Consider the following 22,035-nt stretch of genomic DNA (forward strand, 5'->3'; position numbering starts at 1 on the left):
GTGAATAGCATCTTAGATGAATGAGGCCTACTCAATTTGTAAAAGCAGCTTACATTTTATTTGTATTGTTGTATTGTAAAACTGTAACAAACTCTCAAAACAAAAAAGTCTGCCCCAACACTGATTAGCCTCTAATAAAGCCACTTTGTTGCCACTACTTTTTATATTTTGTTCATTTTTAATCAAATTAATTGATTGATTAGTTTTTTTATGAGATTCTATTCATCGAATTACATTTTTACTTAAAATACATTATTGCCTTGTTTTTATCTCGTATTTTGTCCTGATGTCTATTCATATCTAAAATGTATGTCAAGTTATCTTATTGAGGCCATTCTAATAAATGTGAATCTAAATCGTAAAGCATCAGCATCCAATATTGACATGCATGATATGCATTCGTACCAACAATAATAACATATTCTGGGTAAACGGCTAGTGTTCATCTTAATCTTTCTACTAAATGTATTGAATATCACAGAGTCAATATATTTAATGCCATCTAGTGGTTGGAAAAAAGACAGCTTTGATACCAACACTTTTGGTAATAGTTATCCCTCGCACGGCAGGGAAGCCCGTGGAGGAGCGCGCTGCGGCGCCTGAGGAAGAGCCAGTGGTAGCATGCGACTAAACTGCACCCTCTCCTCCTCTATGCGGCTGAAGCGCTGGGTGACCGAGGATATCGCTCCGAAGAGCCCCTCCGTGGACACGGGGGCTCCAAGGAGATCCTCTCGGTCCTTCTTGGATAGGGCGGTGAGTCCTAGCCACACGTGACGCGACGCCACTGTGACCAAGGACATCCTCCACCCTGCTGCTGCGGCCACTCCATGGATCAGCTTATTCATCTGACCAATGCAGCGGTCCGGATAATCGCTCCCGTCCTGAGGCGGGAGGGCGGGGGTGTCCGTCTGAGGGGTAAACAGGGAGACACCCAACATGCCAAGGTTATTCGCCGCAGCCGCCATCTGTGCCACGAGCCTGAATATTCTATCCAAATATTCTAAGGTGTCTCGGTCCCGCGGCAGGGGGACCAGAGGTTTCTTTCCCTCCGCTCAACCAGCTGCCTGCGGAAGCAGATGGGCTGCCAGACTCTCGTCGAGGGGGGGCACACCAGGACACGCCGTGTCCGAGCGGCCCTGCACCCTGATGATACCTGCCATGGCTGTTATCGGGGCCTTCGTCCTCAATGGTTGCCGCCACGTCGCCTCCACATACTGCCAGTCATCTGGCACCGGGGGTGAGACGAAGGCCGGATGCACGGGCCGTAAAACCCCTGTCGAAGGCGGCTTACTGGCCTCGGTGGCAGCGGTGGAGGGGGGGGGGAGCGGTAGACCCACACGCTCCGCTGCCAGGGTCATCACCGCCGGGAAGTCTAGACGCGCAGACCTGCACTGGACCCTCCTGGCTGGACCCGAAAGTACCAGACAACGAGGCGTCCTCGTCGTCCTGTTCACCCATCTCCACCACCTTGAGGTCCTGATCCTCCGCCTCCTCCGGCGGGCCGAACTTCACCCGGAAAAGATCCCCACGATGTTGGCGGTTTAGCCGAGGGATCATTCGGCAGGCATTGCAGGCCGGTGACTGGCTTAGGCCGTCTTCGCCGTGGTCCGGCCCCAGGCACTGGAAGCACAGGCGGTGCGGATCAGCCCCCACAATCAGGCCAGGGCATGTCGGGCAGGTCCGGTGCTCAAGGAGTGGTGAGTCCACTTTCTTCTCTTTCTCTATTCATGTCTTAGCTCAGTGTTCACTTCCGCTCGCTGAAGAGAAAAGGATGACGGTCAGGAGGCGAGGCATCCTTTTATACGGTGAGATGCGCGCGCATTCAGGTAGGCCTGCCCCGAGGCCGGCTACGTCTATAGAAGTCTCAGTAGGTGAATGCTTGCATGATAAGGTAGTACCCATAGATTCCAGTAGAGGGCGGAGCCTGTGAGAGATATAACGTTTTGAGTTGCTGTCGACTAAAACTAGACTAAAACTATGAAGGATAAAAAGGACTAAAATGTAACTAAAACTAATAACCATTTTCGTATAAAGACTAAGACTAAACAAAGAAGGACGAACTTCATGTTTCCAAACTCATGACCAGTGACTGGGTTTTATGTGTGTGACATACTCGTCACACCTGATGGGAGTAACTCTAGGAGATGCTGGCTCAACGTCACTGGTGAGTAAACTCAGATTTTATCTCTGGTGCAATGGTAGATAAAGATGCAAAGTCGTTGCAGCTTCTGAAGCAGATAATGATTATATAAACTCTTTATTTTCACTAAAAAGAGGTTTTCTCCCTGTCAACATGATGTTACTAACGGTGTATTTTCTACAGCTGCTGCTGAGCTCCAAACTCAGAGACCAACAACCAGAGAGTGAGAGAAACATCTGGATCTACTTTGGAGTGGCATTTACAGCAAGTCTACTGAATGTCTGTGCCGCTGTCTGTGTCTTCAAAGTGTGTCGTACTAAATCTCCTTTTAATCAAAGATACATCAATGAGGATGTACAGGTGATGAGTTCCTCAGAGAAACAAAGAGTTTGAAACCCTCTTAAAATGAATCGTTAAAACATAATGTTATAAAACAAGAAAAGTCCAAGGTTCTCTTCATCTTCTGATTCAACTGTCAGACACGACTTTTGAGGAAGAATGTATATTTTTATGCAGCTATTATGAAGAGAAACCCAAAACATGATACGTAGTGTTTATTGATGTATTCACAGTTTGCTGTAATCACATTACATTCTGTGAGCACTACACAAAAGTGAAAGACACTTTAAAAGATTACTGGAAATGATTCAGATGTATCCACCATGTTTTAACTAATTGATCCTTGATTGGATTTATCCGTGCTGATCGTACATATGACATTTTATTTCTTTATTTTAGAAGAAAATATGCTTTGTAGGAAGACATGAATGTAGTTGCATTAAATATAGTTAGGTGGAGTCGATGAAATTCAAGTGTTGCTGAATTGCAGCTGAAGTTATGTAAATATTAGGGCTGTCAGTCGATTAAAATAGTTAATCGCGATTAATCGCAAATTAATCGCACATTTTTTATCTGTTTTAAATGTACCTTAGAGGAATATTTTTTAATACTCTTATCAACATATGAGTGGACAAATATGCTTTATGCTAATGTTTATTATCATTTGAACAATGGCAAATATTCTCATGAATATTAAACACAACAACCTCTGAACATTACAAATATTCGCCTCAATTCAACCTGGAACCTCTCATACAATACAGTGTGTGTGTGTGTGTGTGTGTGTGTGTGTGTGTGTGTGTGTGTGTGTGTGTGTGTGTGTGTGTGTGTGTGTGTGTGTGTGTGTGTGTGTGTGTGTGTGTGTGTGTGTGTGTGTGTGTGTGTGTGTGTGATCATTGGAGCTATGTGCAACTCAAGGCATATGCTCGAACGGGAGCTGCCTGGACGCTGCAATCATGTTGCGCACTATCCGTGCTGAGTGTGCTGTTATTAACGCGTTAACTTGACAGCCCTAGTAAATATATATTAATGTAGGAACATGTATAGAAAAACGTTATTTGACCTCCATTATCCAAAATGTAGAGTCTCTCTATAGCGCAGAGCAGAACAGGATTTTTGTATTTGGTGCATTTCCCCTCTCTGGGACTAATAAAGGTATTCTGATTCTGATTATATTAATTTTGAGTTAAAATACTAGTGTGTGTGTGTGTGTGTGTATGTGTATGTGTATGTGTATGTGTATGTGTATGTATGTGTGTGTGTGTGTGTGTGTGTGTGTGTGTGTGTGTGTGTGTGTGTGTGTGTGTGCCTCTCTAACATTTCTCCTTCTCCGTGGACATCCTCCCATCATGCCATGCTTCTCTGGTGCTCCTCAGGGCCTTCGTCCTTTTGGGGTCCACTACCACGTAGTCCACACGTGCACGCCCGCCTCGTGCACGCTCCTCACCGGATACAGACTCATCGCTTCCTCCTTCAGCCGTGCAGCGTTTCTGGTTATAATAATACAATAAATTGTGTTGATGCAAACTATTAAAACATGGTAGGATATTTGCAGGGATTTTAGAAAAAAAAGCCTATTAGATAACCTGACGAATAAACTAATAATAAATAATTAATACAAATTAAATACATTTTAAATAATATTATTTGATTTAATATTAATTAGGAAATAAACTATTAATACAAAATAAATATTAAAAGTAAATCAATCAAATAAATACTAGAAAAAGTAAATTAATCAAATAATATAAAAAGTTAATAAATAACATAGATATTACAAAAAATAAATAATATAAAAGTAATACAATTAAATTGTAATTTAATTGAATAAATAATATTTTATTTATTATTGATATTTATAAAAAATAAAATAAACAATGAATACAAACATTTAAAATGAATAAATATAATTATTTATTTTTTTAATATATTTTAATTAATATAAATGTTGGTCCCACAGCAGGGATTTTCAGTGTTGCTGCAGAAATTAAAAAGTGTCATAGCAGACACACTTAATGGTTAAATACACCAATAAAAACAATTATAGAGTAAATAACATAAAGAAAGTGTTTTGTTTTTAAGAGCGTATTGACATGGCGCCCCCTTGTGGTTACACTCCACTACACCAGATGATAATAATTTACTTTATTCACTGATAACTGGAAAATAAAATAAAACAAAGCATTAAATATGATATTGCTGCTCAGTATAATAACAGATTATAATTTAAACATTATTCAGGTGTTTATTTCCCACCTGCCGGGCTGCGCAGGCTCTGCCGGTGTTCAGGTCCAGGTCGAGATATTCCACCTGTTTGTCTCCTCCGGCTCTCCGTAGAACCGAACTGCTGCTCACCCCCACCTCAGAGGAGCGGTGCAGCATCAGCCTCAGAGTCTACACACACACACACACACACACACACACACACACACACACACACACACACACACACACACACACACACACACACACACACACACACACACACACACACACACACACACACACACACACACACACACACACACACACACACACACACAGGAAGTAAGGTTAGATAAAAGGAGATAAAACACATAGGAAGAATTAAGGAAGGAAGGAAAGAGGGAAAGTAACATATGAAAGGAAAAGGTGAAAAGGAAGAAGAGGGAAGGAAATGAGGAGGGTTTAATAGATAGCAAGAAGGAAGGAAGGACTGAAGGAAATAAAGGAGGAAAAAAAGTAAATATGGCGGAAAGGAAAGATGATGGATAGGAATAAGGATGAAGGAAGGAAGGAAAGGAAATAAGGAAAGGAAGGAAGGAGAGGAAGTGTGTGTTTTTGTTACCGTCTCTCCGGTGCTGGAGCTGAGGCTGGAGGTCGTCGACATGGCGACGTAGTTTTCGTCGGGCTCGTCAGAGTCGGAGGAGGGGGGGGGGAGGAGCTGTGAGCCGAGGGGGGTCTGAGTGGAGGGAGAGTGGAGGGACTACACACACACACACATATTATTAAATATTATTGTTTTACAAATATTTAAAACAATAATAAGAAAAATACTATTGCAATAATTTTGGAAATATAATTATTATTGTTGTTATTTATTTATTTGTGTTATTATAATTTTGTACTATTAACTAGTATTTATAAACTGAAATGTTTACTGTTTCTATTTTTATTTGTACAACTTCTAATACTTCTTAAACTTAGTTGTTCTACTTTAATCCCTAATAAATCCACATGTATTCATAACAGTGTAGTACCAATCAGCTCCAGAGCGGGGCAGCAGAGAGCAGCTCTCACACACACACACACCATGTTTACATCACTTCAGGGGACATTACATTGACTTACATGCATTTCCTGGAGACTTATCCTAACATTAACTATAACCAACACATGCCTAACCCTTAACCTAACCAAGGCTAAGCTTAAAATAATGATGTCCCCATAAGGGAGGCCAGTCCCCACACGTGACTGTGTGAACAGATGTAGGTCCCCGCAAGGATAGTAATGATAGATCACACACACACACACACACACACTATTATTTTTTATATCATTATAATTATTAATGATTTATTTATTTGTATTATTACAATGTTTTATTATTATATTAACTAGTGGTATTTAAATGAACATTTTGCAAGTTCCAAGTCTAAAACCTTGACTAGATTTTTTAATATGTATAACTTATTTTTGCAACTCCTAACGAGACTTTTACTCTGTAGTTGTTCTACTTTAATCCCTAACAAATTCACATGTATTATTAACCCCCTGTAGTACCAGTCATCTCCACAGGGGGCATCAGAGAGCAGCTCAGATATTCACTGCCTCTGTGGTACACACTAAATATTGCAGTACTTTGTATTTATTGTTGATGCTGCAATAAAACACACACACACACACACAAACAGACACACACACTTACTCTCGTGTGAAGGTTCGAGTGACAGGTGAGCGGACGGGGGGCGGGACTTCCTGCCAGTCCTGCTGCAGAGGGAGGTCCAGAGGAGCCGGCTTCACTGGAAATTACAGGTGTAAACGGGTCAAAGAGTTCTCAAAATAAGACATGAATCTTTATAATAAGTCATTTGCTCCTGCTTTGTATGACTGTTCTGAAAAGTTATTTCTTAAAAAAAGCATAGAAGACATGAACTAATTAAATACTAATGAGGCTTTTTAAAAAGTAAAACCTCTTTAAACAATTTGCAATCTGCAGTGAAGCTGTTCCTAATATGTAATGCACATTTAATAAGCTACAGCACTGTGTGTGTGTGTGTGTGTGTGTGTGTGTGTGTGTGTGTGTGTGGTGTGTGTGTGTGTGTGTGTGTGTGTGTGTGTGTGTGTGTGTGTGTGTGTGTGTGTGTGTGTGTGTGTGTGTGTGTGTGAGAGTTTGTGAGAGTGTGTGAGAGTGTGACAGTCCGTGAGTGAGAGCGTGTGGGAGTGTTTGCCTGTCCATGAGCAGTGTTGGGCAAGTTATTTCCAAAATGTAATATATTACATATTACATATTACTGTCTTTTGAACGTAATAAGTTACATTACAATATTACTGTCTCTGAAATGTAATGAGTTAGACTTTAGTTTTTTTAGTTAGTTACTTTCACCAAAATAACCGCAAAAGAATGGCTAGGTATTTGAAATGCTAAAATGTAGTTCAGTGCAGCTCATTATGCATCCAGTGAAGGGCATTGTGGTATAGCATAACAACTGTGTAGGCCCTTAAGGCTACTGACAACTTGTATTACACGGCTTAGTTGAATACTGGATTCTGATTGTAACTTCTTAACATGTGACACGTTGTTAATCCAGCAGTACAGACCGCTGTCAAGGACTATGATGAAGGTTGCTAAGGAGGATCCAGAAAGAGAAAGGAAAAGAGGTTAAAAGACGGAGCGCTGGACGTCAGATAAATCACCAGAAGAAGGCAGACAGGATGTAAACAATAACAGGACAGGGAATGGGCTCTGTAGTGTGTTTAGTATATGGCCGTGGACAGGCCCGGCTCCAGAACCAAATGACTCAGGGTGCCTCTGAGGTTACAGGGGGCGCAGCAGTAGCAGGTTTACATGAGCAATAGTGGCAACAGCAATGACAAATAGCATTGATGGTCCCAATGAACAGATTATGGCCTTTGTTATGTTTTGAAACCAAGCAAGTGAGAACATTTCAAGTTAAAAGTGCAATCCTGAAATATTTCATATAGTCCAAAGTGGACTGTGGCAAAGAAAAGCACAACAGCTTCAAAGCTGTACTGATAAAATAAATGAGAACATATTGTAAATCAAGGCAACTATGATTTGAACCAGCTCATGGTTTGAAATGGCAATCATTGAAAAGCAAAAGTATTATTAAAACCATGTACTAAATCATCACCTTGGTCGCATCATATACTCTGGGAAGAGAATATTTACTGTGCTTGAAAACTGGTTCACATCATCATGTGAGGTTGACTTTGTGACCTGGAGAACATTTCAGCTGCAACATTAGCTTGTTGATAAGCTTGGGATATGAGATCTTTGTGTAGCCATTCGTGGTGAAGGCATCTGTGCTATTGTCTGCATTATGTTTGACCCAACATTTCTACAGGCATGGCAGAATATGAATCTATTTTCACATGAATATTCTCGCCCTTGTCTATTTGTATACCACGAGCTGCAAAATGGCCGCCTAACCCCACTGTACAGGCGGGTACTTGTTTAGATATACCTGGGCAGGCTCTGTTTTGCCGTGGTATCCTCTGCGGGCCGCAGACGGGCGGCGTAGTTTCGGGCGACAAAGACTGCTGCTCCAGGGGCGAGGGCGGCGAGTCAGGCGGGAGTAAGCTAGTGTCCACAACGGAGGGTAACGTGATGTCCCCATCTGACCTGTTGCTACTGTCTGCAGTAGATGCAGTGTTGCTGGCGTTTAGTGATGGTTGCTTTAACCATTTTCGTATAAATGATTCTCCACAGATTTTTCGCTCCGTTCTCTTTTTTTAATAGAGGGTGCATAACATTCAACTGGGGGTGCAATGCATGCCTATGCACCCCCGAAGATCCCGACGCGCAGGGTGCGAACTAGAGGGGAGCAGGGGGAGCTATAGCTCCCCTAGTGGTGACATGAGCTCCCCTGGGAACATGGTTTGTGACATTTGGGGGGAGCTCTCTAAAATACTGATATGATGACTACATAAATTCCATTTTGGGCATGTTTTTTTTTTCAAAGGTGTAAAATAAGTGAAATAAAATTATATTTAGAGTTTATGATTCATGAAAAAAGTGTCGCCTGCTTGCACGCTGCCCGCAGCTCCACCCACTCAATCACAAGCTCGTTTAGTTAGCACTGCATGTTTACCAGGCATTGTTGCTGCTGCTGACATGTCGAAAAGAAAAAAACAACTTACCTTGGGCAATTTCTTTAAAAAGACGGCCAAACAACCTGATCAAGAAGACCAACCGAATGTAGCTGGTGGTAGCACATCGTACGTTGTGACTGCTGCTATAACAGAACCGAGAGAGGAGGGAGCTAACGTCAGTGCTAGTGCTAACTTGACAGCTAACGTTAACTTGGGGGCTGAAGAGACACAAGAAGACGAGCCAAGAGAAGCTAACTTGATGACTATAACTACCATAGTAGAGGTCGAAAGAGATGTGGAAGAAGATGATGCTGCCGATGATGACCACCCCACCTGTTCTTCCTCTTCCTCCCTGCCTGCTGCTCGAGATGGGGGGGCGAAGTTGCTGCGGTGGTCCCGCGGCCGCCGGCTGGCTGGACCAGTTATCAAGTTGATTGAAGTTTGCGTAGCCCATACATGCTCGGGAAATCTGTTGACATGAACATGATCCATCGGGACGTTTCATGTAATGTAGACCTGTGGCACCACCCCGTGTGCAACAGATGTTCTCTTTATAATAGGCCTATGTCTGTGCTGTTGCTATTAATGCACGGATCAGCATTTACCCCCCCCCCCCCACCCCGCAAAAAAAAAAAAAAATCCCGGCTCCCCCGGAGACCGTGGTATAGTTCGCACACTGCCGACGCGAAGCCTGAAGGGTAAACACCAGGTTTACTAATCTACCCGCACAATTTGTCTGGTGTCGGAATATCTCTCTGTTAGTACATTCTTAAAAAACAAAACACCATTTCATTTCGGGTTGAAATGTGTTGTAACTGCGTTACTGAGCATTGTAACGGGTAATATATTACCCACATTTCATTAGTAATGTGTTACATTACTTCGTTACAGCAAAAAGTAATACATTACTGTAACTCCATTACTTTTGTAACGCGTTACACCCAACACTGTCCATGAGTGAGAGTGTGTGAGAGTCACTGAGAGTGTGTGCGAGTGTGTGTGAGTGTGTCTGAGTGTGTGACAGTGTGTGTGAGTGTGTGTGCGTGTGACTGTGTGAGAGTGTGACAGTCCGTGAGTGAGAGCGTGTGGGAGTGTGTGTGAGAGTCTCTGAGAGTGTGACGGTGTGTGTGAGTGTGACAGTGTGTGTGAGAGTGTGACGGTGTGTGTAAGAGTCTCTGAGAGTGTGAGAGTGTGTCTAAGTGTGTGAGATTGTGACAGTGTGTGTGAGAGTGTGTGTGCGTGTGAAAGTGTGTATGAGAGTGTGACAATCCGTGAGTGAGAGCGTCTGGGAGTGTGTGAGTGTGTGTGAGAGTCTGCGAGAGTGTGTGTGAGTCTCTGAGAGTGTGACAGTGTGTGTGAGTGTGTGTGAGAGTGTGACAGAGTGTGTGTGTGTGTGTGTGTGTGTGTGTGTGTGTGTGTGTGTGTGTGTGTGTGTGTGTGTGTGTGTGTGTGTGTGTGTGTGTGTGTGTGTGTGTGTGAGAGAGTGTGCTGCAGCCGTGTTGAGCAAAGTGGAAGCAGGTAAATAATTGAAATTAAAAGAGGCCGGAGAGAGGTGTTGTTTGATTCTTCTAGAATAACGATGTTTCTGTACCTCTGGTTCTGTGTCGGGGCTCTGCAGCACACTGGCTGTCCGTCCTCTCTGCAGACTGACTCACTCCTGCAGGGGTTCACAGAATAAAGAAGCAGAACAACATCAAACAGGATTCACTAGCATTACATTACATTGCATTTAGCTGACGCTTTTATCCAAAGCGACTTACAATAAGTACATTCGACCAGGAAGACACAACCTTGAAGAAAACAGAATCATATAAGTATATCAGGTTTCATAGAGCCAAACATTTCAAGTGCTACTCAACTGGCTTTAGATAAGCCAGTCCTTTATTAGTATATAAGTGCTTTGTTAGTAATTCTATCGCTCGAAGTGGAGTCAAAAGAGATGAGTTTTCAGTTTGCGCCGGAAGATGTGCAAGCTATCTGCCGTCCTGATGTCAATGGGGAGCTCATTCCACCATCTTGGAGCCAGGACAGCAAACCCACGTGTTTTCGCCGATGGGAACTTGGGTCCCCCTCGCAGCGAGGGCGCAACGAGTCGTTTGGCTGATGCAGAGCGTAGTGCACGCGCTGGGGTGTACGGTTTAACCATGTCCTGGATGTAGTAAGGGCCAGATCCATTCGCAGCATGGTAAGCAAGTACCAGTGTCTTGAAGTGGATTCTAGCAGTTACCGGAAGCCAGTGAAGGGAGCGGAGGAGCGGAGTGGTGTGGGAACATTTAGGAAGGTTGAAGACCAGACGAGCCGCTGCATTCTGGGTGAGCTGCAGAGGTCGGATGGCACATGCAGGTAGACCAGCCAGGAGGGAGTTGCAGTAGTCTAGGCGTGAGGTGACAAGAGCCTGGACCAGAACCTGAGTCGCTTTCTGTGTCAGCTGGGGACGTATCTTCCTGATGTTGTAAAGCGTGTATCTGCAGCAACGGGTTGTAGCAGCGATGTTTGCAGTGAAGGACAGGTTGTTATCTAGGGTCACACCCAGATTCCTTGCAGTCTGAGTCGGGGAAACAACTGAGGTGCCGATGTTGATTGTTAGGTCAAGAGTGGGACAATCTTTTCCCGGGAGGAAGAGCAGCTCAGTCTTGTCAAGGTTGAGCTTGAGGTGATGAGCAGACATCCACTGAGAGATGTCAGCTAGACAAGCAGAGATGCGTGCGACGACCTGGGTCTCTGAGCGGGGAAAGGACAGAATTAATTGGGTGTCATCAGCGTAGCAGTGGTATGAAAAACCATGCGGGCTAATGACTGATCCGAGCGAGTTTGTGTACAGGGTAGGGATGTGCATCTCCATCACTGAGGCCGATGCGATGCGCATCTCGATACGTTGCCACGATACGATACATTAACGATACATTTGAAATACTAGGCGATGCGATACGATACGATTCACCCCTGTTGTGATACAGTTCGATACGATTTGATTCAACATTATGCGATTTGGTGCGATACGATGCGATTCAACACGATGCAAAAATAATGATACTTCAATATGGTACGAGAGGATTTTTGTTTTATTCCTTATAAGCAGCAAATCATACATTAACAAAAAAGTGCTTTACATATTTGGTACTGCACATCCCATCATGCCGTTTAGTTTGTTGCCTTTAAAAGCTCTCCAGAGTATAGTACAATTCTATAACACCTCACAGTTAAACAATGTAAGGATGCATTGCTCATGATTAACAATGTGAAAATAACAGCTACTATAGTGCAACGCCCATACAGCTGCCAGCCTGATGTGCTTAACACTCATTCATAGGCTAACTCACCAGTGAGCAGAAAGCGGTGGGTTCTATATGAACAATAAAGAAAATAACCTTTCACAAACAGGTATTTCATAACTGCTTACAGTGAGGAATACATTTAAATTATTATTGGCCGTCACAGGCTGCTGTAAACTAAACACCACTCTCTCTGACAGAACACCTCACTGAGTGATTTAACTCATATGTCTAACTTTCAGGTTTCTCTTTTCAGCCGCAGACCCCATGTCGACTCTTTATGTGCGTCGCTAAGTTCCTCGTACTACTTGTGTACTTTAAATCGGCTCGGCATCGTTAACAATTTGCGAGCGATTTTTCAAGTTGACCGTCTGTGCCGCGCACATATACCATCAGGACGTTACTGATGGGGTGCGGCTGCGGAGTGATACTGTGTGTATGCAAGCCCGCATCTAGGACGGATCTATGTATCATGGCTGTAGAGTAGACCTGTTAAGTAATAAAGATACCTCATACAAAGGTCTACGGATACCTTATTACTCTCCATGACCTAAGGTCAACTATATAGCCTAGCATAAAGGACTATTACACCGTCTTTCTTGAACAATCCGAAGTGTTGCCAAACGTTTGATTTGTAGGTATTTTTTGGTGCGCTGTGTTTCTCTTTCCCCTCAACTTCCGTGTGTGTTGATAACTGAGACTCTCGGCCTCCGTAGTGGCGAAGCAAATATCAAAGATCGTCTCTGCTGAGCGTTGACAAGATGAGGGGATTTTATATGATGAATCGGTTTTTTACCGATGCAAAGACGCTACGCAATCGATGCATCGCGAGTTCAACCCGGTTCAACCCAAACTGTAGCCGATGTGCACTCTTTCAACCGGTGCACTCGCATCTTCAGCGTTTATGCCGGTGCACCGATGCGAATCGGTGAATCTTAACATCTCTAGTACAGGGAGAAGAGGAGGGGACCAAGAACAGAGCCCTGAGGGACCCCTGTAGTTAATTGACAAGGGTCGGACTCAGACCCTCTCCAAGTCACCCTGTAGGTACAGGAATGGGAAGGCTGCTGGTTACGTGCCTTTGTATGCAGCAACAGTCTCTCTGTAAAGTGGTGATTCCTTTTATTCCATTTCTTTCAAATAAAACCATAATAAAATTCACCTCTGCGCTGTGGTTTCAGGTTGCGGTGGATTGGGGGGGGCGCGGCCTCTCCTCCCGCTGTGGTGTTCCTCCGGAGGGGGGGAATGAGGGGGGAGAGGGGGGAGTTTCTGAAGCCCAGGTGAGCCGGGGGGGGGCACCTGTCGGCCCAGAGACGCCAGCTCACCTGAGGCTGGAGGGGGAGAAAGAGGGAGGGACGGGGGGAGGGGGGTCATCGGGACGTAGTTAGTGTCCTGGAGGGGGGGGGGAGTCGGAGCAAGGAGGGGGAGGCGCCCTGCAACAGGAGGAGAGGAGGTGAGACATCAGAGGGACTTTTTATAATTTATTATGAGATTTCTTTGCATTTTTGGGACTTTTTCCATAATTTTGGGGGATTTTTCAGATTTTTACAAATATTATAGAATGTTATTTATTTATTTTTTTTATTTTTTATGATTTTCTTCCACACATTTTCCACATACTTTCGAAGATTATTGACATAGTTTTGGGTTATTTTTCTGAATTATTCAAATATTTAGGGATTCTTTTAATGGAACATTCTTCACATGTTATTAGAAATTAATCTAATATTTTGGGAAATATTTTTAACACATTTTTTGGGTAATTCTTCTTCTTTATTCAAACATTTTAAGGATATTTTTAATGGACTTTTTACATTTATTTTTATGATTTATTTTCCAGACATGGTCCACATCTTTTTTCAAATTATTCACCTTTTCTTAGGACATTTTTTTATCTTTTGGGGTATTTTTTGAATTTATATTTTATGGACTTTTTACATTTATTTTTAAGATTTCTTTTCCAGATATCTTCCGATTGTATTTAAAAATGAGCCACATCATTTTGGGACTTTTTTAATACAATTTATCGGGTATCTTTCTGAATGTATTCACATATTTTAGAATACCCGTTACACAGGATTTTACTGCACACATACACACATTTTGAAGAGCCTTATCCTTTTCTAATATGTTTTTCAGTCTTTTTCCACATATTTTCTGAATTATTTTTACACATTTTTGGGGTATTTCTTTATACTTTTTTGACTTTTTATGATCATATTTGTCCCTCATATTTTTCTACTTATTTTACCAATATGTTTCGAATATTTTTCTAACATTTTTAGACGTATTCCTGCCTCACCTCGGTGCTACAGGAGGCTCAGTGGGGGCGGCGCTCATAGGAACATAATTCTCATCCACATCCTCGTCTTCAGAGCCCAGAGGCACCAGGCCTTTATTCATCTGAGGGATAAATAACATGATTACATATCAAATAATGACAACAGAACTCATATTTCATTTTGTTCTGGAGGTTTCCACTCACGAAGTAGCTGTTGAAGCTCTCGCTGAACTCGAACATGCTCGCTCTGTCCGACAGAGACCCAGAGATCAGGTCTGAATCACAGAAAACAGGTCAATATTTAGGGGAAAACACCTTTATTTATTTACCAAAATACCAAATAGTTCCTCTAAATGTTGCATGATTAAAAATCCAAAATGATTTCTATATACAAGAACCATTCCTGCATTTAAAATATCATTATCAGCTGAATTTGTCAAACTTTAAGACAAGAGGAAGGTCAGGAAACTGAGGAAAGGTGTGTTTTTAAGGCTGGACAAAACAATCCTGCTGATAGAAACTGTAGGGGGTTAAAGGTCTGGTTTTATTAAATTAATTAATTCAGATTATTTAATTATGCAAACAGGAACAGAGGGTTTATTGGAACAAACTCGGCCAGTTCTGCACAATAAGACTCTTGTTTGGTGGCAGGTTTAAACTCTGCAGGGTCAGAGGGACACAGATTATGATTCACATTGATCATTAATCATTTAATACAACGCTCTGAAACAAGTGTGATATTTGAGCTAAACACAACATATAAGGTATGTTTTAATGTTTTTAAAGGTCACCTATCATGCTATTTTTTGGCAACAGCATAGGTCTCAGATATATACAAATATATAAACAATATGTCTATGAAGTGTTTTGCTCAAAATACCAAACAGATCACCCATTCTAGCCATGCCTCATATCCCTCTATTTCACTTCCTGTTTCAAAAGTGATGATTTGGCGTATAAAGCTTTAAAAAAAAAAATTGATAAAAAAGAGGGGCGGAGCTTATGCGGGAGATTCTACCAGCAGAAACTACCGTGATGAAACGCCATATCATGGATTATCAAGGATCTGAAACAATTTGGAGCTCGAAGGCTTTCTCTCTTGCCGGTTATACCACAAGGTGAGTTCCTTTTTACTTCCTGCTTCTTCACACACATGCTCTCCAGTACAGGTTAGCTCTGAGTGTTAGCGATGCTAATGTGAACACCGACCATATTACGTCCAAAACCGTCGGGCATTGTTTCTGATAGCAACGTTTCTGATTGGGCCGTGGGTCCACATTTCAGATATTACGTCATATCGGACGCAAATCTGGATCAGCTCCGTTGTTCCCCCGTTTTTAGAGATTTGGGTACGGAGGAAAAGAGAGGGTTTTATTTTCTGACGCTGCGTGAGTTCCCCGACACACCGGGGACACAGTTATGTATAAAAGACATCACAAAGTGCATTTTGCATGATAGGTCTCCTTTAAGACTTTTTAATGCACACAAAATGCATCCTACACCTTCCAGTATTCATGCCAATGCTTGAAAACCCCCGAAATATATAAAATGAAATAAACTTTATTAATATATTTTCAAAGACAGGAAGTTTAATTTGTGTTTTTTTTTTATTTGAATTTGTTACCTTGACTAAAACATATCTGGGATCATGTTCCGACTCAACTCAATATATAACGTAGGTTAAGTGTTTCTAGACTTTTCAATTCGTAAATAATGTATATTATTCTATTAAATATTCATGCTGATGCTTGTGTTTTTTATGTAACTGTTTTAGAGCGTACATTTGACAAATATTACCTTTAAGTATTTATGAGGAAACTGCAGAAAACTGCAAACAAACATTTTCTATAATTGTGGGTTTGGGCAAAGGGGAACGTAAGAGGTTTGGATCCTTCCGCCTTAACCTTTTGTTTGTAAAGATGTGTATTTTAATGTTTGTCTCGTCATTTTTATGATTATTTTTCTGAATTAATCAACTTTTTTATTTTGGGATTATTTTTTTTATAAATCTTTTGCGATATTTTTCTGAATGTATTAAAATATTCTATGACATTTTTTGCGTTATTGAATCACTCAGACCTTTTTCACATTTGAGCAGAAATAGATTTCATATTTTTGGGAAATACATTTTTGTATGTTTTTCAGATTTTTCCAAATACATTTATTTTTTATTATTTTCCAGAAATTATCAACATATTTTTGGGACATTTTTGATGTGGTATTTTTCAGAATTTATTCAAATATGACATTTATTTACATTAATTACATATGACTCCTCTCACCTGTGTGATCAGTGATGGTGTTGCTCCTCGTCTCCTCTCCTCCTCCCTCCCTCCCTTCCTCCTCTCCTCCTTCCTCCCTCCTCTCCCTCTCTCGGGGTAGTGTTGCTCTCCCTCTCCCCCAAGATGAGCTCTCTTCCTGGGCCGCGGCGCTCTGAGGTTTTGGGGGTCGTGGAGGGGGAGTCGGGGTCAAAGAGTCAACGTTAGGGGAGGAAAAAGAGGGGAGACGAGGGATCTGATACCCACTATAGGAGAGAGTTTGGGGGAGAAAGAGGGAGTCACAGAGGGGGAGAATATCCACGGGTCGCAGGAGGAGATCCAGAGAGTGTTTCCGCGGGTGAGGAGACGGGTGACAGCGAAGCTTTCGTCTCTGGAGCTCAGAGGTCACGAAGGGGGAGGAAGAGGAAGAGGGAGAGGGAGAGGAGGAGGAAGGGGGGAGGCCGTTAGCAAGCAGGGAGGGAGAGGAGGAAGAGGATGAGGAGGAGGAAGGGGGAGGGAAGTCGTCGGGTTCGAGAGACGTGGAGGAACCCAGAGGAGGCCTGAAGACAAAGAGAGGGAATATGTGTTATTATCGTCTTCCAAAACATCCCAAATATCTCGATTCCTTTCCTTCATCTTGTCTTTGATCCTCCTTTCTTTCCTTACTTCTTAACTTATTTCTACAGACCATCTTTCCCTTTGTCGATTCTCACTTTCCTTCCTTCCGTCCTTCATCTTTCCTTTCATTTCTCCTTTCTCTCCTTCCTTCTTCCTACGGACCTCCTGTATCTTGTCTCCTTTCTTTCCTTACTTATTTCTACAGATCATCTTTCATTTTATCAATCCTCACTTTCCTCCCTTCATCTTTCCTTTCTCTTTCCTACGGACCAGCTTTCCTTGTATGCATCCTTGCTTTCCTACCTTGCTTCCTTCCTTCTTCCTATCCATCGTCTTTCTTTTTATCCATCCTCCCTTTCCTTCCTTCATCTTAAATCTTTCCTTCCATTCCTTCTTCTTTCCTTGTTCTTATCCATTACTGTGTGTGTGTGTGTGTGTGTGTGTGTGTGTGTGTGTGTGTGTGTGTGTGGTGTGTGTGTGTGTGTGTGTGTGTGTGTGTGTGTGTGTGTGTGTGTGTGTGTACCTGGCACTGTGTGTGTGTGCGTGTTTGTGTGTACCTGGTGTGCCTGGCACTGTGTGTGTGTGTGTGTGTGTGGTGTGTGTGTGTGTGTGTGTGTGTGTGTGTGTGTGTGTGTGTGTGTGTGTGTGTGTACCTGGTGTGACACTGTGATAACCACTGATATTCTTCTTCTTTGTTTCCGTCGTGCTGCAGGTTCCTCACACTCACCGGGTCGTAGGGGGGCGGGACTAAACGCGTTACCGAGGTTACACCGGTGACGTTGCGGAGGGGCGGAGTCATGGCAGCGATGGAGGCGGAGCCAGAGGCGGAGGGTCTTTCTGGGACTGCGGGGAGGAAAAGTTATATGCAGTACACATTATCCCGCTTATTACACGGCCAGATACCAAACAGACTAACGACTCGACTCCCAACTTGAAATTAAAAATTATCTTATTTATTCCGCAAAGAAAACACACTCAGTTCCACGGCGCACCAACGGCTGGAACCGAGACAACAACTTCACGGCAGCACTGATCGAGGTTCAAGTCTGTTTACAGTTTCTGATCCACGAACAAGTCCTTAAACACTACACAGCCCACATGTTCCGAATTAACCAATCAGAATCGAGTATTCAACTAAGCCGTGTAATAATGATGTTTAAATGTGTCTGTGTACCGTCTTCGGTGGACCAGCTTTCCTTTGATGCATCCTTGCTTTCCTACCTTGCTTCCTTCCTTCTTCCTACAGACCACATTTCCTACCTTGCTTCCTTCCTTCTTCCTACAGATCACATTTCCTACCTTGCTTCCTTCCTTCTTCCTACAGATCACATTTCCTACCTTGCTTCCTTCCTTCTTCCTACAGATCACATTTCCTACATTGCTTCCTTCCTTCTTTCTACTGACCACATTTCCTACCTTGCTTCCTTCCTTCTTCCTACAGACCACATTTCCTACCTTGCTTCCTTCCTTCTTTCTATTGACCACATTTCCTACCTTGCTTCCTTCCTTCTTCCTACAGATCACATTTCCTACCTTGCTTCCTTCCTTCTTCCTACGGATCACATTTCCTACCTTGCTTCCTTCCTTCTTCCTACAGATCACATGTCCTACCTTGCTTCCTTGCTTCCTTCTTTCTTCCTACAGACCACATTTCCTACCTTGCTTCCTTCCTTCTTCCTACGGATCACATTTCCTACCTTGCTTCCTTCCTTCTTCCTACGGATCACATTTCCTACCTTGCTTCCTTCCTTCTTCCTACAGATCACATGTCCTACCTTGCTTCCTTGCTTCCTTCCTTCTTCCTACAGACCACATTTCCTACATTGCTTCCTTCCTTCTTCCTACGGATCACATTTCCTACCTTGTTTCCTTCCTTCTTCCTACAGATCACATGTCCTACCTTGCTTCCTTCCTTCTTCCTACAGACCACATTTCCTACCTTGCTTCCTTCCTTCTTCCTACAGACCACATTTCCTACCTTGCTTCCTTCCTTCTTCCTACGGATCACATTTCCTACCTTGCTTCCTTCTTTCTTCCTACAGACCACATTTCCTACCTTGCTTCCTTCCTTCTTCCTACGGATCACATTTCCTACCTTGCTTCCTTCCTTCTTCCTACGGATCACATGTCCTACCTTGCTTCCTTCCTTCTTCCTACAAACCACATTTCCTACCTTGCTTCCTTCCTTCTTCCTACAGACCACATTTCCTACCTTGCTTCCTTCCTTCTTCCTACGGATCACATTTCCTACCTTGCTTCCTTCCTTCTTCCTACAGATCACATGTCCTACCTTGCTTCCTTGCTTCCTTCCTTCTTCCTACAGACCACATTTCCTACCTTGCTTCCTTCCTTTTTTCTACGAACCAGCTTTCCTTTGACGCATCCTTGCTTTCCTACCTTGCTTCCTTCTTTCTTCCTATAGGAACCACTTCAAAAAGGTATTTTTCCAAAAATGTGTCTTGAGAAAGAGGGGTCGTCTTATAATAATAATAATAATAAAATAACACACAACACTTATATAGCGCTTTTCTAAAAACTCAGAGACGTTGTGACAGAGAATAACACAACAACGAAGAAAATGCGTAAAGAGACAAACAAAAGCAGAACAAGAGGGGTCGTGTTATATTGGGGTCAATACGGGGTTTAAATGTGTGTGTACCCTCTTCAGTGGGGTTGAACCCACACAGCAGGCAGATGCAGGACACCCAGCGGTTCATGTCCTCCTCGGACTCGGACACCAGGTACCAGACCCTCTCCTCCGTCCGCAGGTCGAACACGAAGCTGCTCTGCAGCTCCTTCTTGGTGAACGTCAGCCCGGCGTCTACCTGCAGGAACGCTCAGCTGTTCATGTCATACATACTTCTTTGTGCTCCAGTCAGTCCTCTTAGTAAACACAGAGCTACAGATCAAATGCACGCTGAAGGCTCTTTGAGCAGCTTTATGTTAAATGTTTGTTGTGTGTTTGTCATGTATTGTGTCTTGATGTTTGTCTGTTACACATGGAGCTGCTGTGATGCAAGGAGCATTTCAGACTTGATCTGACCATTAAAGTGTCATCGGATTCTCCCTCCATTAATCACCTGTGCCTCGTTAGCACAAAACAAACATCGTGTTGGATGTTACAAGAATACAATAAATGCTAATAAAAGAAAATGGTGTTTGTTCTTGTTGGATTATAAAGACGTCATTTTGAAACATTTAAGATAAAAATTATGATTTGTAAAAAAAAAACAAATATACTCCAGTTTCCCCCATAATGCCACATAGCGGGTTCTCCACTGGTTTCCAACTGTGTGTGTGTGTGTGTGTGTGTGTGTGTGTGTGTGTGTGTGTGTGTGTGTGTGTGTGTGTGTGTGTGTGTGTGTGTGTGTGTGTGTGTGTGTGTGTGTGTGTGCGTACCTGTTCACACAGGTGCAGGTTGATGGTTCTGATTGGCCGGCGGCTCTGCTGGTTCTTGTAGTACTGCAGGACATCTGGTTCTCCACTCAGCCTGCCGCTGCGCAGCACGAACCAACGCCGCTTCCACGCCTACACACACACACACACACACACACACACACACACACACACACACAGTTATTCAAGTTCACATGAATGTTAAAAAACACACACACACCAATCCCTACTTTCAGGCTGTTCCCATCATGCACTAAGCATTGTGGGTAGGGTCCATCTCCCATGGGCTATCCACAGGATGACACCTCATATTTCACACATGACTCACTGTTCGTGTCGTGTGTGTGTGTGTGTGTGTGTGTGTGTGTGTGTGTGTGTGTGTGTGTGTGTGTGTGTGTGTGTGTGTGTGTGTGTGTGTGTGTGTGTGTGTGTGTGTGTGTGTGTGTGTAATAAAGTGAATTTCCATCACTCCAACAAACCAAATCCATCTCTTCCGATCTGTGTTGAACAATGTTTTCAACAAATCCAACGTGACCTCAAAAGCATGTGTCTCTCTCTGTGGATGTGTGTGTGTGTGTGTGTGTGTGTGTGTGTGTGTGTGTGTGTGTGTGTGTGTGTGTGTGTGTGTGTGTGTGTGTGTGTGTGTGTGTGTGTCTACAATCTTGCTCTCCAAACACAGACAGGAAGAGGAAATATCTGAACAGGAAATGCCGCAGCGGGATGGCAGTAGATGTGTGATTGTAGCTCTGTTTGAAGGTGCACAGAAAAAAAATCAGCATCAGGCAAAATAAATAAATATATATGAATATTTTTCTACGTCTTATTTTGAAAGGAACAGGCGTGATTACTGCACAGGAGCAAATTTGTTATTTTGATCGACAAAGTACCTTTTCCAAGCGTATTTGGCTAGCTAGTGCTAATGCTAACACATCTTCAGAACCTGTGTTGGTATTTCTTCTTCTCTCCTTTCATTTGTTTCCTCCTCTGACCTCCGACCCTGACAGGAAGTGGGCACAATGGATCTAAAATAACACTTCCTCCATCCTGCCTCAAAGCTAAATTAACACCAGACCTGGGCTGCATCTCAGGTCGGTTAAATGGATTCCTTGCGTCCTTCACTTGCGTCGTTTCCCTGCGTCTAGTCCCTCCTTCCAGGGAAGCAAGGAGAGACGCAAGGAAAACCACGAGAAGCAGGGAAATGAGTTTTAAGAGCAATGGGACGTCCTTTCCTCCGGAGCGCCACGTGAAGCGACGTCCGTTTGTGATGACGCCGCACAGCTGATCGTCTGACAGCAGCCAGCTCTGTCCCCGTTATTTCCACACACACCCCCGCCTCTGTTAGCACACATTTACTGACACAAACATGTGTATCATCTGTTGTAGACCCAAATAAATAAAATAAAATAAGAACTCATT

At 43.0% G+C, this 22,035-nt stretch overlaps 1 protein-coding gene across 1 annotated transcript; it reads right to left on the reverse strand.

Annotated features, from left to right (window-relative positions):
- Window positions 1-3,370: 3,370 nt before the first annotated feature.
- LOC117536242 (GRB2-associated-binding protein 1-like) lies at window positions 3,371-20,751 on the reverse strand (the record flags this gene model as incomplete). The annotated part of the gene is given in 15 exon segments (XM_034201038.1): window positions 3,371-3,969; window positions 4,736-4,873; window positions 5,307-5,390; window positions 5,393-5,444; window positions 6,387-6,480; window positions 10,386-10,451; window positions 13,229-13,361; window positions 13,363-13,468; window positions 13,470-13,499; window positions 14,369-14,469; window positions 14,552-14,622; window positions 16,630-17,165; window positions 17,877-18,066; window positions 19,883-20,048; window positions 20,623-20,751. Coding segments are annotated over 15 exon segments (2,073 nt in total), but the record flags the coding sequence as incomplete, so codon positions are not given.
- Window positions 20,752-22,035: the final 1,284 nt, after the last annotated feature.

This window comes from Gymnodraco acuticeps, unplaced genomic scaffold, assembly GCF_902827175.1.
Source record: "Gymnodraco acuticeps unplaced genomic scaffold, fGymAcu1.1, whole genome shotgun sequence".
NCBI classification, from domain to species: domain Eukaryota; kingdom Metazoa; phylum Chordata; class Actinopteri; order Perciformes; family Bathydraconidae; genus Gymnodraco; species Gymnodraco acuticeps.